This window comes from Oncorhynchus gorbuscha, unplaced genomic scaffold (genome assembly GCF_021184085.1).
Source record: "Oncorhynchus gorbuscha isolate QuinsamMale2020 ecotype Even-year unplaced genomic scaffold, OgorEven_v1.0 Un_scaffold_1543, whole genome shotgun sequence".
In the NCBI taxonomy this organism is placed as follows: domain Eukaryota; kingdom Metazoa; phylum Chordata; class Actinopteri; order Salmoniformes; family Salmonidae; genus Oncorhynchus; species Oncorhynchus gorbuscha.
This window is the reverse complement of record NW_025746289.1, coordinates 106,423-125,055: the sequence shown is the minus strand read 5'-3', so window position 1 is coordinate 125,055 and position 18,633 is coordinate 106,423. Positions and strand designations below refer to the sequence as shown.

General features: G+C 43.5%; 1 protein-coding gene across 1 annotated transcript in view; it reads left to right on the top strand.

Annotated features, from left to right (window-relative positions):
• The first annotated feature begins 7,581 nt into the window (after window positions 1–7,581).
• The window catches only part of LOC124023207 (kinesin heavy chain-like), a 107,162-nt gene continuing 96,110 nt past the window's right edge, over window positions 7,582–18,633 (top strand). Inside the window, exon 1 of the mRNA XM_046337743.1 lies at window positions 7,582–8,153. Coding sequence (XP_046193699.1) covers window positions 8,025–8,153 — 129 coding nt within the window. The 5' untranslated portion in view covers window positions 7,582–8,024. The remainder of the gene's footprint in view (window positions 8,154–18,633) is intronic.

Sequence of the window (18,633 nt, the reverse complement as noted above, 5' to 3'; positions counted from 1 at the left end):
ATGTCGGTCCATCTACGCTGGACCGGTTCGGGTGCTACATGCAGTGCCTTGATTGACTCTGGGGCTGAGGGTTGTTTCATGGACGAAGCATGGGTTCGGAAACAGAACATTCCTTTCAGACCGTTAGACAAGCCTACGCCCATGTTTGCCTTAGATGGTAGTCATCTTCCCAGTATCAAATTTGAGACACTACCTTTAACTCTCACAGTATCTGGTAACCACAGTGAGACTATTTCTTTTTGATTTTCCGTTCACCGTTTACACCTGTTGTTTTGGGTCATCCCTGGCTAGTATGTCATAATCCTTCTATTAATTGGTCTAGTAATTCTATCCTATCCTGGAACGTTTCTTGTCATGTGAAGTGTTTAATGTCTGCCATCCCTCCCGTTTCTTCTGTCCCTACTTCTCAGGAGGAACCTGGCGATTTGACAGGAGTGCCGGAGGAATATCATGATCTGCGCACGGTCTTCAGTCGGTCCCGAGCCAACTCCCTTCCTCCTCACCGGTCGTATGATTGTAGTATTGATCTCCTTCCGGGGACCACTCCTCCTCGAGGTAGACTATACTCTCTGTCGGCTCCCGAACGTAAGGCTCTCGAGGATTATTTGTCTGTGTCTCTTGACGCCGGTACCATAGTGCCTTCTTCCTCTCCGGCCGGGGCGGGGTTCTTTTTGTTAAGAAGAAGGACGGTACTCTGCGCCCCTGCGTGGATTATCGAGGGCTGAATGACATAACGGTTAAGAATCGTTATCCGCTTCCCCTTATGTCATCAGCCTTCGAGATTCTGCAGGGAGCCAGGTGCTTTACTAAGTTGGACCTTCGTAACGCTTACCATCTCGTGCGCATCAGAGAGGGGGACGAGTGGAAAACGGCGTTTAACACTCCGTTAGGGCATTTTGAGTACCGGGTTCTGCCGTTCGGTCTCGCCAATGCGCCAGCTGTTTTTCAGGCATTAGTTAATGATGTTCTGAGAGACATGCTGAACATCTTTGTTTTTGTCTATCTTGACGATATCCTGATTTTTTCTCCGTCACTCGAGATTCATGTTCAGCACGTTCGACGTGTTCTACAGCGTCTTTTAGAGAATTGTCTCTACGTAAAGGCTGAGAAGTGCTCTTTTCATGTCTCCTCCGTTACTTTTCTCGGTTCCGTTATTTCCGCTGAAGGCATTCAGATGGATTCCGCTAAGGTCCAAGCTGTCAGTGATTGGCCCGTTCCAAGGTCACGTGTCGAGTTGCAGCGCTTTTTAGGTTTCGCTAATTTCTATCGGCGTTTCATTCGTAAGTTCGGTCAAGTTGCTGCCCCTCTCACAGCTCTTACTTCTGTCAAGACGTGTTTTAAGTGGTCCGGTTCCGCCCAGGGAGCTTTTGATCTTCTAAAAGAACGTTTTACGTCCGCTCCTATCCTCGTTACTCCTGACGTCACTAGACAATTCATTGTCGAGGTTGACGCTTCAGAGGTAGGCGTGGGAGCCATTCTATCCCAGCGCTTCCAGTCTGACGATAAGGTTCATCCTTGCGCTTATTTTTCTCATCGCCTGTCGCCATCTGAGCGCAACTATGATGTGGGTAACCGTGAACTGCTCGCCATCCGCTTAGCCCTAGGCGAATGGCGACAGTGGTTGGAGGGGGCGACCGTTCCTTTTGTCGTTTGGACAGACCATAAGAACCTTGAGTACATCCGTTCTGCCAAACGACTTAATGCCCGTCAAGCTCGTTGGGCGTTGTTTTTCGCTCGTTTCGAGTTTGTGATTTCTTACCGTCCGGGTAGCAAGAACACCAAGCCTGATGCCTTATCCCGTCTGTTTAGTTCTTCTGTGGCTTCTACTGATCCCGAGGGGATTCTTCCTTATGGGCGTGTTGTCGGGTTAACAGTCTGGGGAATTGAAAGACAGGTTAAGCAAGCACTCACGCACACTGCGTCGCCGCGCGCTTGTCCTAGTAACCTCCTTTTCGTTCCTGTTTCCACTCGTCTGGCTGTTCTTCAGTGGGCTCACTCTGCCAAGTTAGCTGGTCATCCCGGTGTTCGAGGCACTCTTGCGTCTATTCGCCAGCGCTTTTGGTGGCCGACTCAGGAGCGTGACACGCGCCGTTTCGTGGCTGCTTGTTCGGACTGCGCGCAGACTAAGTCGGGTAACTCTCCTCCTGCCGGTCGTCTCAGACCGCTTCCCATTCCTTCTCGACCATGGTCTCACATCGCCTTAGACTTCATTACCGGTCTGCCTTTGTCTGCGGGGAAGACTGTGAGAGCCGCCAATAAACGCAGGATTAAGAGTCCAAGGTATTGTTGCGGCCAGAGAGTGTGGCTTTCCACTCGCAACCTTCCTCTTACGACAGCTTCTCGTAAGTTGACTCCGCGGTTCATTGGTCCGTTCCGTGTCTCCCAGGTCGTCAATCCTGTCGCTGTGCGACTGCTTCTTCCGCGACATCTTCGTCGCGTCCATCCTGTCTTCCATGTCTCCTGTGTTAAGCCCTTTCTTCGCACCCCCGTTCGTCTTCCCTCCCCCTCCCGTCCTTGTCGAGAGCGCACCTATTTACAAGGTACATAAGATCATGGACATGCGTTCTCGGGGACGGGGTCACCAATACTTAGTGGATTGGGAGGGTTACGGTCCTGAGGAGAGGAGTTGGGTTCCGTCTCGGGACGTGCTGGACCGTTCACTCATCGATGATTTCCTCCGTTGCCGCCAGGATTCCTCCTCGAGTGCGCCAGGAGGCGCTCGGTGAGTGGGGGGTACTGTCATGTTTGTCATTTATTATCATGTCTTGTCCCTGTGCTCCCCATTCTATTCGTTTCCCTCTGCTGGTCTTATTTGGTTCTTTCCCTCCTTCTATCCCTCTCTCTCCCCCTCCCTCTCTCACTCTCTCGCTCTCTCTTCTCTCTATCGTTCCGTTCCTGCTCCCAGCTGTTCCTATTCCCCTAATCATCATTTAGTCTTCCCACACCTGTTCCCGATCCCTTCCCCTGATTAGAGTCCCTATTTATTCCTTTGTGTTCCGTTCCTGTCCCGTCGGTTCCTTGTTTAGTATTCACCATGCTGTGATTGCGTTTCGCCCTGTCCTGTCGTGTTTTTGCTGTGATTGTGTATCGCCCTGTCCTGTCGTGTTTTTTGCCTTCATCAGATGCTGCGTGTGAGCAGGTGTCTCTGTCAACTACGGCCTGCGCCTACCCGAAGCGACCTGCAGTCTGTGGCCGCTTCTCCAGTTATTCCCCTCTACAGACTAGAGGATTTCTGTTATTCCCTGTTTGGACTTAAATAAACTCTGTTTCTGTTAAGTCGCTTTTGGGTCCTCTATCACCTGCATGACAAGCTGTCTACATACTACCTTAGGTATGGATAATGGGATTGATAAACGTGATCAGCAGAGTGATAGTACACAAGTTTAGTTAGTTTCATAGTTCAGAACTCGTGTTTGCCTGTCCAGCTAGCGAACAATAAAGTCAATATTTTGAAAACGTTTGGGAGAATTGACATTTCGAACAAATGGTGTTCAAAATGTGTCCAGAAGAAAAAAATATACACGTTATTTTTTTTTAAAGCAGCCCCTCCCTCGACAGGGATTGATCATCTCGAAAACTAAAGCAGATTCAGTGACTTCAGAAAGTATTCATACCCTTTAACTTATTCCATATTTTGTTGTTACAGCCTAAATTCAAAATGGATAAAACAATATACAGTCAAAAGTTTGGACACACCTAATCATTCAAGGGTTTTTCTTTATTTTTACTATTTTCTACATTGTAGAATAATAGTGAAGACATCAAAACTATGAAATAAAACAAATGAAATCACGTAGTAACCAAAAAAGTATTCTTCAATGTAGCCACCCTTTGCCTTGATGACAGATTTGCACAGGTTCGCATTGTCTCAACCAGCTTCATGAGGTAGTCACCTGGAATGCATTTAAATGAACAGGTGTGCCCTGTTAAAAGTTCTTCTTTGTTACATAAAGGTTAAAAAAATGACATTCATTATAGCCAATCAGTTGTTGTGAAAAAGTAGGGGTGGTATATAGAAGATAGCCTTATTTGGTAAAATACCAAGTCCATATTATTGCAAGAACAGCTCAAAAAGCAAAGATAAACGACAGTCCATCATTACTTTAAGCCATGAAGGTCAGTCAATACGGAACATTTCAAGAACTTTGAAAGTTTCTTCATGTGCAGTCACAAAAACCATCAAGAAACTAGCTATCACGAGGACCACCACAGGAAAAAAAACAGAGTTACCTCTGCTGCATAGAATAAGTTCATTAGAGTTACCAGCTTCAGGAATTGCAGCCCAAATAAATGTTCACAGAGTTCAAGTAACAGACACATCTCAACATCAATTTTTCAGAGGAGACTGTGTGAATCAGTACTTCATGGTCGAATTGCTGCAAAGAAACCACTACTAAAGGGCACCAATAAAAATAAGAGACTTGCTTGGGCCAAGAAACCTGTCCCTTGGTCTGATGAGTCCAAATTTGAGATTTTTGGTTACAACTGCCGTGTCTTCGTGAAACACAGAGTAGGTGAACGGAGGATCTCTGCATGTGTGTTTCCCACCGTGAAGCATGGAGATGTGATGGTGTGGGGGTGCTTTGCTGGTGACACTATCTGTGATTTATTTAGAATTCAAGGCACACTTAACCAGCATGGCTACCACAGCATCCTGCATCAATACACCATCCCATCTGCTCTGTGCTTAGTTGGACTATCATTTGTTTTTCAACAGGACAATGACCCAAAACACACCTCCGGGCTGTGTAAGGGCTATTTGACCAAGGAGAGTGATGAGTGAAGCATCAGATTACCTGGCCTCCACAATCACCCGACCTCAACCCAATTGAGATGGTTTGGGATGAGTTGGACCGCAGAGTGAAGGAAAAGCAGCCAACAAGTGTTCAGCATATGTGGGAACTCCTTCAAGACTTTTGGAAAATTATTTCAGGTGAAGCTGGTTGAGAGAATGCCAAGATTGTGCAATGCTGTCATCAAGGCAAAGGGTGGCTACTGTCAGAAAAATTCTATAGGAAGAGAGACTGTAGATTCTTTCAGAAAACAATTGGATAGGATTTTGAAAAATAAACAATCAATAACAACCACTAAATGATTGCATCGTTAGGAAAGTCCAACGAACAGAGTTGTCTCTCTCCTCTTCCAGAAAAAGTACAACCTATTTTGTCTACGTGGCAGTTTAGCAGATGGATTGAAACAGGGACGGAACATGGTGTGTAAAAACTGATTTAGCATGTCTGTGCAGATTAAGTTAGCTGACTGACTAAGTCAAATGACAAGCATGTATCAGTAAAAATACTAACATATAGCAATTATCTTAAGTTAAACAGCATAGTATGTCTAATTAAATAATATTACATTTTCACCACACTACTTTGGAGAATCTAAAATACCTTTTGATATGTTTAACACTTTTTTGGTAGCTACATGTGTTATGCACGTGAGTGAGGACCCAAAAGCGGTTTAACAGATACAGTCTTTTAATGTCAAATCACAGGGAAGACATAGATCCTCTTCAGATGTATAAAAATGGCTAAATAGACAACCCGCAGAGAGGGCGACAAAAGAATAATAAAGTCCCTCTGAATATTACAGAAGAGTCCCCTTCTTGCAGCAGAGGAGAATAGCTGGGTTAGAGTCCCCTTCTTAGCAGCCGAGGATAATAGCTGGGTGAGCGGCGACAGACTGCTGGTCTCTCTGGGTAGGCGCGGGTCGTAGAGGACAGAGGTACCTGATCACATGTAGCATCAAAAGAACAGGTAGATTCCGACAGGACGGGACAAGGGTGAAGCAAACAAGACGATAGTTTGGTTCTGGCTTGAGAAACTCAAACGAGAATCTGACAAAGACAGAAGCAGGAACAGAGAGAGAAATAGAGACCTAATCAGAGGGAAAAAGGGAACAGGTGGGAAAAGGGTGAACGAGGTAGTTAGAGAAGATGAGGGACAGCTGGGGGAAGGAAAGGAAGAGAAGGTAACCTAATACGACCAGCAGAGGGAGACTGAGTGAAGAGAAAGAACAGGAACAAGACATAATATGACAATACATGACAACATGATTCCATATGTGTTATTTCATAGTTTTGATGTCTTTACTATTATTCTACAATGTAGAAAATAGTAGAATAAAGAAAAATACTTGAATGTGTAGGTACTATATATATATATATACACACACACACACACACACACACACACACACACACACACACACACACACACACACACACACACACACACACACACACACACACACACACACACACACACACACACACACACACACACACACACACACACACACACACACACAGAGAACAAAAATATAAATGCAACAATTTCTACGATTTTACTGATTTATAGTTCCTATCAACTGAAAGGAATTCATACGGCCGTAATCTATTGATTTCGCATGACTGGGATTACAGATATATATCTGTTGGTCACAGATAACTTTAAAAAAAGGTAGGGGCGTAGATTAAAAAAAAACAGTATCTGGTGTAACCACCATTTGCCTCGTGCAGCGTGACACCTCTCCTTCACATAGAGATGGTCAGCTCATGAAACATGGGACCAATACTTTAAATGTTGGGTTTATATTTTTGCTCAGTGTATATATAAACATATTGGGAGCATTTTATGAGAAAAACCAACGGGTGCTCAACATGCCTCTCTATGTAAGGCATAATGGACAATTGAAATGAGGTTGTTAAATCATGTGGTTCAAGAGCTCTTGAAATGTGACTATTGTGATCATGCACTTTGTTGACGGTCCCTAAGTAGTTGCATTGACTGTGTGTCAGACAGGCTACGCCGTTGCTATGTGATTATGAAACTCGGGTCGAAATCGGGAAAATAAGACCTGTGCAATGTTGTACACCTTTTTCCCTTAATAAAGAGCTTAACCTGAGGTATTTAGCTCAAAACATTCTCGAGCTATTGAAGTTTGAATTCCCGAATGTCTGGCGAATATCGAAACTCAAACCTACTTTTCCACGGTCCTAATAAACCAGGGCTCTCCAACCCTGTTCCTGGAGAGCTACCGTCCTTTAGGTTTTCGCTCCAAACCCAATCTAGCGCACTTGATTATAATAATTAGCTGGTTGATACACTGAATTTTTTACAACAGGTTTGGAGTGAAAACCCACAGAACGGTAGCTCTCCCGGAATAGGTTTGGAGAACCCTAAATTCGGGAATGTAATCCTAAAAGCCTGTTTTTATGAAATGGACAATTGGAATAAGGTACAACATATTGTGAATCAAAACGTTTGTTAGGCTAAGTATAGCCTATTCCAGGCCTACTAGACTAGATGTAAAATTCCTAAATAGCCTAAGTCGATTTAAATATATAGCATATCCATCTCTTTCAATCACTCTAAATATCACATATAGGCCTATTAAATGTCAAATGAATTGTCAAAAAATGGGGTAACGGTCGCATGATGGAGCTGTTAGACAAAATATAACACCGGATTTAGCCGACAGGCAACCACTCTATCGTCAGTGGTGCTGATGAGAGTGATGCGAGTAGGTTAATAACGTTGGCTTGGATCCGTGCAGACCACGCCCGGTGCTAAAGACGAGACCTGCCGCTGATGCTACTAAGCGTTCGGTATAGGCACGCTTCAATAACCTCTTCTCCTGCATCTCTCTCACTACAACAGCTGACCGTCTGGAGCCGGAGCCGCTTGGAATACGCTTAACATTTAAATTATAACGGACTGCATGGACATACTATTATACAAATGTTGGCCTATTCAAGTATATTTATTTGTTCGTGTGCTATTTGAAGCCAGCAAACTCTCCGAGATGTACATAACCATTTTGTTTTAAATCGAAATTGGCCTTAAGCAAAAAGCAGAAAATTCTAATTCCTGCCAACTCTCAGTTTGTCCATTGCAAAAAAAAGAGCTTGTCGACATCAATAGGGTTTATTTTAGATTAAATAGTCTAAGGCAAAAAGTAACTTGGTTTCAAAAATATATATTTTGCTTTTCGGAGGCACATCAGATTCCTTTCTCACAATGGCCGATGCTAGCGCAGAATGTAACATCAAGGTGCTATGTCGCTTCCGTCCTCTGAATCAGTCCGAAATTATCCGTGGAGACAAATTCATCCCCTTGTTCCAAGGAGATGACACCGTCAGTATCGCGGTAAGTTGTTATTTCTGCTCATTCTTCTTTAAAAGATTTGTTGCCATTCATTTTAGTGATGATGATTATGATGATGATGATGCATCATCCAAAAAGGTGACGCAGGGGTTAGGCCTACATAGTGTCTTTACAAACCATTACACTACAAACATTATCACCCTCTGACTATTGGTCAAGTCTGGACACAGTTTCCCTGAAGTTCAGCCTTGTTGTATTGCCAGTAACTGATTTGATGAAACCATACAGACAATAATTATCATCCTCCTCCAGTCATCACTTTCAAGAGTTGATAGCTGTAGCCTACATTCAGTCAGATAAACAATGCAGTTCATTAATTAATGTTGCAGCATCAGTTTTCCGGAATAATAGTCAATTCACCTATTGCATGGATTCAAACCATTCAGGTAGTGGTAGACCCTAGTGTACCATAATAGGCTGTATGTATGTATAATTTCTGATCAGCCAACAAGGCTTAACCTATCGATTATTGGGAAAGAGCTCATTGCATGACCCATGAGACAATAGCCCACTGGGCACAGACATCAGTTGAATGTCTAGTTTTGATTTACAATTGGTTGAGTTGTCAACTATTGGGAATTCAACGTTAAATTAACAAAAAATGTCACCATGTCATTGGATTTAGGTCAATAAGTTTTCCATGTTGTTTCAGCATCATCACATAGATTTTTTTGTGTCGAAATGACATGGAAACAAGTTGGTTGAATCTGTTTTTGCACAGTGGGACAGATCTGTCATCTCAAATAACACAGATCACTTAGAGCTGTGGTGATCAGTTTCAGAAAGGACATCCAATGGGCTTGACATTTTCAAAGGCTCCGTCCCAAATGGCACTCTATTCACTATATAGTGTCCCATGGGCCCTGGACAAAAATAGTACATTAAAGATGCACTATGCAGAAATCGCTCCACCATTTCCTGGTTGTTAAAATTTGAGTAGTTTGCCTAATTTCAGTTTATGTGACAAAACAGACAAGTATAGTGTTGATAATCATTGTACCATAACCAAAAATATTGTATTTTCAGCTGTGAAGCTGGTGTACAAAACCCGAAAATAAAAGACAACATTTACGCATGAGAAACATAGAAATAGCGCACATAGAACATATCTACTCTGTCTTAGACTTGCTTTCAATGAGAATGTCAGATATATAACTCACATTGCTATATGAATTTGGTCAGGTCACCCAAAAAGTTACATGTTGCAGCTTTAAAAGGGAATAAGGTGCATTTGGGATGCAACCCAGGCCATAAATATCAGACTGTTACATCAGACGGAGTGAAAAATAAGAGAAGAAACTGTGATTCATCCATGAAGAGCATGCTAATGGCCATCAAAGGTGAGCATTTGCCCACTGAAGTCAGTTGCGACGCTGAACTGCAGTCAGGTCAAGACCCTGTTGAGGACGACAAGCACGCAGATGAGCTTCCCTGACAGTTTGTGCAGAAATTCTTTGGTTGCGCAAACACACAGTTTCATCAGCTGTCCGGGTGGCTGGTCTCAGATGATCCCGCAGATGAAAAAGCCAGATGTGGAGGTCCTGGTCTGGCGTTGTTACTACGGTTTTGATGCCGGTTGGACGTACTGACAAATTCTTTAAAACAACATTGGATGCAGCTTATTGTACCAACATACAATTCTCTGGCTAGCACTTTGTCCTGTTACACACAACTGTGTTTCTTGCATATCCCAACTCCCCCTGAAACACCCACAATTTGGGTTACAATGGCAAGAAAAAGTACATGAACCCTTTGGAATAACTGGGAATTTCTGCATAAATTGGTCATCAAATTTGATCTGATCTTAATCTAAGTCACAGCAATAGACAAACGTAGTGTGCTTTAAACTAAAAACACAAATTATTCGTTGGTTGGAAAAAGTATGTTAACCCCTAGGCTAATGACTTTGTTGAGCCAATTGAAGCTCAACAGAAGTTGGGTGATTCAACAGGACAACCACCAAAAACACAGAAGTAAATCAACAACAGAATGGCTTCAACAGCAGAAAATACGCCTTCTGGAATGGCCCAGTCAGAGTCCTGACCTCAACCCAATTGAGATGCTGTGGGATGACTTCGAGAGCAGTTCACACCAGACATCCCAAGAATACTGCTGAACTGAAACAGTTTTGTAAAGAGGAATGGTCCAAAATTCCTCCTGACCGTTGTGCAGGTCTGAGCCGCAACTACAGAAAACATTTGGTTGAGGTTATTGCTGTCAAAGGAGGGTCAACCAGTTATTAAATCCAATGGTTTACATACTTTTTCCACCCTACACTGTGAATGTTTACACAGTGTGTTCAATAAAGACATGAAAACATATAATTGTTTGTGTTATTAGTTTAAGCAGACTGTGTTTGTCTATTGTTGTGACCTAGATGAAGATCAGATCAAATTTTATGACCAATATATGAAGAAATCCAGGTACTTCCAAAGGATTTACATACTTTTTCTTGCCACTGTAACTGTCTTTCTCAAGGGCACAACAACAGATTTGTTGGTTCTAGTATTCGAACCAGCAACGGGTTGGTTACTGGCCCAACGCTCTAACCTTGAGACTACCTTGAGACTACTGCACCTTATTTTACCATGTTGCAGATCTTATCGTAAAGTGAAGATCTTATAGTGTACTGAGTTTCTAACTTACAGTGGGGCAAAAAAGTATTTAGTCAGCCACCAATTGTGCAAGTTCTCCCACTTAAAAAGATGAGAGAGGCTTGTAATTTTCAACATAGGTACACTTCAACTATGACAGACAAAATGAGAAAAAAAATCCAGAAAATCAGATTGTAGGATTTTTAATGAATTTATTTGCAAATTATGGTGGAAAATAAGTATTTGGTCACCTACAAACAAGCAAGATTTCTGGCTCTCACAGACCTGTAACTTCTTCTTTAAGAGGCTCCTTTGTCCTCCACTCGTTACCTGTATTAATGGCACCTGTTTGAACGTGTTATCAGTATAAAAGACACCTGTCCACAACCTCAAACAGTCACACTCCAAACTCCACTATGGCCAAGACCAGACCAAAGAGCTGTCAAAGGACACCAGAAACAAAATTGTAGACGTGCACCAGGCTGGGAAGACTGAATCTGCAATAGGTAAGCAGCTTGGTTTGAAGAAATAAACTGTGGGAGCAATTATTAGGAAATGGAAGACATACAAGACCACTGATAATCTCCCTCGATCTGGGGCTCCATGCAAGATCTCACCCCGTGGGGTCAAAATGATCACAAGGACGGTGAGCAAAAATCCCAGAACCACACGGGGGGACCTAGTGAATGACCTGCAGAGAGCTGGGACTAAAGTAATAAAGCCTACCATCAGTAACACACTACACCGCCAGGGACTCAAATCCTGCAGCGCCAGACGTGTCCCCCTGCTTAAGCCAGTACATGTCCAGGCCCGTCTCAAGTTTGCTAGAGAGCATTTGGATGATCCAGAAGAAGATTTGGAGAATGTCATATGGTCAGATGAAACCAAAATAGAACTTTTTGCTAAAAACTCAACTCATCGTGTTTGGAGGACAAAGAATGCTGAGTTGCATCCAAAGAACACCATACCTACTGTGAAGCATGGGGGTGGAAACATCATGCTTTGGGGCTGTTTTTCTGCAAAGGGACCAGGACAACTGATCCGTGTAAAGGAAAGAATGAATGGGGCCATGTATCGTGAGATTTTGAGTGGAAACCTCCTTCCATCAGCAAGGGCATTGAAGATGAAATGTGCCTGGGTCTTTCAGCATGACAATGATCCCAAACACACCGCCTGGGCAACGAAGGAGTGGCTTCGTAAGAAGCATTTCAAGGTCCTGGAGTGGTCTAGCCAGTCTCCAGATCTCAACCCCATAGAAAATCTTTGGAGGGAGTTGAAAGTCCGTGTTGCCGGGCCTGGCCATGTACTGGCTTAAGCAGGGGGACACGTCTGGCACTGCAGGATTTGAGTCCCTGGCAGTGTGTTACTGATGGTAGGCTTTGTTACATTAGTCCCAGCTCTCTGCAGGTCATTCACTAGGTCCCCCCGTGTGGTACTTTTTTGCCCCACTGTAGGCCTACCTACATCATCATTCATGAAAGGACGGCGAAACAGACAGGCTGAATGAGGACAATTTGATCACACAGCACAAATGCAAATGGTAGAATTTTCATTATTTACCCTAGAAAAACAAGCCATCATAATTAGTCCTATATGTTTATATTATGTATCATTGTAAAAAATAAAAAATAATAATTGAAATGCATTGTGTACACACAGATTAATTCTTAGCCCCACCCATTCTACAAATACACAGTACTGTAAGCAGTCTGTAAACCAAAGGATGACAATACCAAAAAGATAATATCCAGGAAAATGGCTATTTCATTTAATTTCAAATGAATTCCAAGTACCACACACCCACTCTGTTCCTTTCCTGCTTCTCCTGCAGGAAGCTATCCAAAAGCACTTGTGGTCTTCCTGAAGCTTATTGCACTGGATATGTGTTGTTGGTTGGCTATCATACAAATGCATGTGTATCCTATTCCCTCCACACATGTCTCAGCCACTGGGATGGATCTCTTCTAGGGAATCTGTCAGTGAAAAGAGATAGAGAGTGAGAGTGAATGCGTGTGTGTGTGTGTGTGTGTGTGTGTGTGTGTGTGTGTGTGTGTGTGTGTGTGTGTGAGAGAGAGAGAGAGAGAGAGAGAGAGAGAGAGAGAGAGAGAGAGAGAGAGAGAGAGAGAGAGAGAGAGAGAGAGAGAGAGAGAGAGAGAGAGAGAGAGAGAGAGAGAGATAGAGAGAGAGAGAGACAGAGAGAGAGAGAGAGAGAAAAAGAAAGACTGTGTGTGTGTGGTGTGTGTCAGTCAGTAAAGAGCAGTAGGGCTACGATACAGCCGTCAGATTAATTTAGGATTAGTAACATCACAGTAAACCGGAGACACACGGGACCAGTTGTGTGTGTCACAGCAAAGCCATCAGTGAAAACAAAAATCGACAGTGTCGCTTTGATGGTCTTAAAATGGTGGTGGATTTTCATTGTCATTGTTGGCCTTGCTACCTCCATTGTCCTGTGCGGGCTCAGTTGGTAAGACCATGATGCCACTAGCAAAGTAAAGATTGTGAGTTAATTTCCTAACGGAATCACATAGGTCAATAATTTGGTTAATGTGCTGATGAGTCATGTCACTGGTGTTTCTCCAGTTCTTCATCAGCATACAGCAGCAGGGTAAATTGAATGGTGCCTGTGGGACCCGGCCGCTGTTCCTCTGGCAAGAATATTCTCATCTCAGCCTGGGGACAGGGGAGTATGCAGAGGGTGTACTCTGACTTGGGTATCTGAGTGTTCTTGTTATAGAAACAGTACATGTTTGTCCTCTACAAATAGAAGCAAGCTACTTTTTTGTCTGTTATAGATTATGGGAATATTATTTACATGCTTGCTACGGTATTAACACTTAAATCGCTGGATGCTACTTATCATTGCGCACTTAGGTTTATTACAGCTGCTAGCTACAGAACTCACCATTGTGTTTTATATCAAAATGTGGGTTGGACTTCGCTGTCCGTGAGACGCGAACAACATGCTCTCGTGTTTGTCTATAAAGCACTTCTGAATAAGCTACCTTCTTATTTATCATCACTCATCAATATTATAATTAGAATTTTTAAAACCAGGTCTCAAGCAAGGATTACACTTGAGGTCCATGTGTTTTCCACAGAGTTGGGTATGGCTGCCATTTCCTGTTACGCTCCTTGCTTATGGAATAGCCTGCAGACTAAACTTAAACTTGAGACTCTTGTCCCCCTGTCGACCATTTTAAATATTTTTTGGATGATTTTATTTTTGTAATTGCTTGTAACTGTTTCGGGTAATGCAGGTTCTTGTGCTGTTAGTACAATAACCTGTGTGAAAATGTAATCTGGTGCTGTATTTTTTTGTGTTATCTGTGATGGTTTTGTTTATCTTGTGTAGTTTCTTAATCATCGTACCTAAACTGTATGTGTACACATGTATACGCAGGGCCCAGCTGTAAAAGAGACCTTGGTCTCAGTCTGTGTTCCTTGTTGAAATAAAGGAATTTAAAAAATGAAAACAACGTGGTGTGTGTCAGAGACAGATGCATGCACACGCTCAAACACACACACAAAAGAACGTCTGTGTTTTGGTTAGCATTGGGTTGTAGCGTGACACACAACTTTTTCACGCAATGGCTTGCCACAAGCATTCAACATAGCTCATGCTCAGACAGCAGCTCCCCTTGGTATTATCATGACCTTGAAGTACAGTGGGAGGTAGCGTTTCGATTTTGTGTCCAAATCCATGATTTGGTTTGGTTGGAATTGGTTTGTGATTGCTGTAGCTGTTGTTGCCATCAGTATCTCACATAGGCTACACAAGGCAAAAACCACATGAAATTGCAAACCTTGCCAGTGAATGTTACTGAAGAGTTTTTCAGTTCACCTTGCTGGCTGCTCAATCCTTGTCCCTAAGTGGAAGGCTCAGGGTTTTTCGATTTTAGTTTTTCTTCACAGGCTACGTTTATCCAGTGGCGGCTTACATATAGCTTACTTCTATATTTCTCTTTGTATGCCACTGGCTTACATACTGCAGCTTGCTGGCATACAGTATTTTACCCTCTGAGTCACCTGCCTGCTGTTTCTCCTTTAATTTTCTCAGACAGATGGAGTATATACTTTCCCTGTGCTGTGAGTTGAAAATAATTAATTCAAACAACTTTATTTGTCCCCTTGGGGCAATTCATATTCCCATTAAACCTCATGAGTGACCCAGAACCAAATCTTACGTGTGCTGGCCATGCCAGCCACTATCACATTTCAAGATAAGACCCAGATGCAGACAACGTCGAATTAACAACAGTTTATTCATCCAACAGGGGACAAAGGGCTGTGAGACATGGGTTTAACTCTGGACACATGAAAGGTGGGTTGTATACGAAGGGTACGGGGCAACAGAAGACAAACAGCAGAGGGGATAATAATGTTAGAGATGGGAAACGGGCAATAAACCAGGGGGAGTGTTTGCGGGATTCCACTCAGAGAGGCAGATCCCGGGTGGATAGCCACACTTTCTGCCCGAGACGATACCGGGGAGCCGGGGTCCAATGGCGATCCGCAGGTCGTCGATACCTGGAGGTGGCCTTGGGGAGTGCCGACCGGGCTCTCCTCCAGGTATGACGACAGCAGCGGACAAACATCTGGGCAGAAGGTATGCCGAACTCTTCTTCCTGTTTGGGGAAGAGCAGGGGTGATATCCCAGGGAACACTCAAATGGTGATAGGCCCGTGGCAGAGCAGGGAAGGGTGTTGCAGACATATTCCACCCACACAAGCTGCTGGCTCCAGGTGGTGAGTAGTCTCGAGGTCCTGGTTACCTCGCTCCAACTGGCCATTGAACTCAGGGTGGAACCCAGAGGACAGGCTGGTCGACGACCCAATGAAGGTGCAGAGAACGCCTTCCAGAACTGGGGCGAGAACTGAGGACCCTGGTCTTAGACCATGTCCACGGGGAGTCCATCGATCCAGAAGACGTGCAGGGATGGTGAGGGACAGGCAGTTTTTGCAGAAGACCAGTCCGAGCTTACCGAGGACTCTTGTTTTAAGCACAGACTGTGCAGGCAGCGACAAATGCAGCGATATCCGGAACCATAGTAGGCCACCAAAATAGTTGTAACACGAAGGCCAGGGTCTGATGGGAGCCGGGAGGAATGGGCCTAATCCAGGACCACGAAGTGGACAGCGTCAGGCACAAATATTCGGTTATCTGGGCACCCCCCCAGGGTTCGGCTGGGACTGTTGCGCCTCCCGGACCTGTTTCCCTATTCCCCAGCTGAGTGCCATCACCAGGCACGAGGTGGGAGGATGGTCTCGGGCTCCGGGGTGGTAGGCTCACCCTGCATATCTGGTTGGCTGGTTATTTCACAGTTTCACATAGTACCTATGGCACTTGAGGCTGCTGCAATTATAGTATACTACATTTACCAAGTAGAATTATAATTTAAATGTATCCGTGTAGCAAAATATAATGTAAGCTCGCAAGATTTGTATGAGGCTATGTTGCCTCTGCCAGGAGGCTGAAACTTGGTTGCAAGTGGATCTTCCAGCAAGACAATAACCCCTAACACACATCAAACTCCAAGAAATGTTTAATTAATTGACCACAACATGATACTTTTGCAATGACCATCTCAGTGTCCGGACAGTCTATAAGCCATAAGTGCAGATGAAGGATATCAAGGATCTGGAAAAATTCTGTATGGAAGAATGGTCAGGATCCCTCCGAATGTGTTCTCCAATCTCATAAAACATTTTAGAAAAAGACTCGGTGCTGTTAACCTCGCAACGGGAATCATTTTGACCCTTCTTTTTTTAGATTTTAAGTATTACTTGTTCAACAAAATCTATTTGTCTGACCAATTGTACTAGTATAACATTTGCATACAATATACTGTAGCTCTGTATTAGTATCATTTATTTTATACAGTCTTCTTTGCTCATTTTTATCAAAGGGGGCAATAATTTTGGACCTGACTGTAGCTCAATATTACAATAATTCTCTCCCATTGCTTCAGAAATGTGAATTTATTTCTAATGTCATGCCCATGCCAACACCAGCAACCAATATGAATGTCAATGAGCTACACCACAGAGAGAGCTTGTACCTTCTATAGCTCATGGAACGATTAAATAGTATGAATAAATAATGTTTCTAATGAAAATATGTCAATCATTATTTTAATATGTTGGTAACCCGTTGTATAAAAGTAATAATACCCTTGAAGCTGGTGTTTGTTGGATATATTGACACGGTTTGCTGTCCCAAGATGAAGGCATTATCACTTAAGCATCTGTTTAACTAGAGAGGAGATGTGTCAATGGTTTTTAATTAGGACATAGCAACATCCATCCTGTCACGGTTCACTGCCATTCTCACTCACTGCTCCAAGCAGGACAGAACAGAACTATAATTACCACAAGTGGGGAGGGAGGGAGGGATGGAGAGAGAGCGAGAGAGAGAGAGAACATTGAAGGGAAAGGCTGTCGTTAATAAGAGAGAGAGAGAGAAGAGAAAAGGAGAAAGAAAGAGAGATTGAGGAAGCGAGACAGAGAGAGAGAGAACGGCCTCAGATACTGTACATAGAGAGGCTCAAAGGGAAAAGCTCATTAATTCTTAGGTGCATACTACTAACGACTAGGGGAGAAGAGTACCCTCAGAGATTGGTGTACCCATAGTGATAATGGAGTGGCTGCAGATCCCCGGACTAAAGATCCTGACGCTTCTGACATGTGCGGATCACGTTCTGGTCATACGAAGACGTGGATATCGTTTAAGGCTGCCCCTTGCACCTCTTTGATTCAGAGGGGTTGGGTTAAATGCGGAAGACACATTTCAGTTGAAGGCATTCAGTTGTACAACTGACTAGGTAACCCCCTTTCCCTTTCCTTTATTCTTTATTTTACACAGTCTTTGCTCTACTCTGCTCTACTGCAGGCTGCAGGCTACTCTGGCGAATGGTGCTCGAAAGGTGATCTAAAGTTAGTTTAAAGCTGAACCAATGTCTGCAAGATCACATCATGATAATATTCTACATAACAGAACCGAATATAATAGTGTAGTATAGCATTACTGTCAGACAAAAACACTGCATTTTTCTCTAATGTGGCCAAAACTCAACAGTGCGTGCCACTAGGGAAAATACACAGGTTGTCTATGCTCAGTGATGTAGTGGAGGGTAACTCACATTTTTATTTGTGAAATAGTGTTTACTCACCTTTCTGTTTAGTTAATTATCGTTTACCCACTTCTTATTGCATTCCCAGCGTTGATCACCACTCTTGGGGCGGCAGGGTAGCCTAGTGTTTAGTGCGTTGGACTAGTAACCGGAAGGTTGCAAGTTCAAACCCCCGAGCTGACAAGGTACAAATCTGCCCCTGAACAGGCAGTTAACCAACTGTTCCTAGGCTGTCATTGAAAATAAGAATTTGTTTCTAACTGACTTGCCTCGTTAAATAAAGGTAAAGTAAAAAATCAGCACACTTGTTAACAGCACATTCATTCACCACTCTGTCCAATGGCAAATCTCCTTCCAGGACACATGCCGGGACGTGAAATGAACTACCTCAGCCCAGACTGACCAATGTTGGCAAGTGGCATGTAAAGACGCTACTGACAGTGGGCTTGTGACTGGACATGAGGCAATTATTTTTAACATCGCTCGACTCCTGCCGTTTCAACACACAAACAAAAAAAAACTGACTCTTGGATGTACAATGAATGTACAACTGGTAAATAGTCGCTGATATTTCAGTCAGGTGGATAGCTAGTTAATGTTAGCTAGTTAGCTCAAGGGCTCTGGCTACTGTTAGCCAGCTAGCTAGGTAGAACTAGCTAACTAGAAGGATGAAGTTAGAACTAATGTTAAATGGAGCCTGACCTCGGCAGTAGCTGTAATCTGAAATTCTCATTAC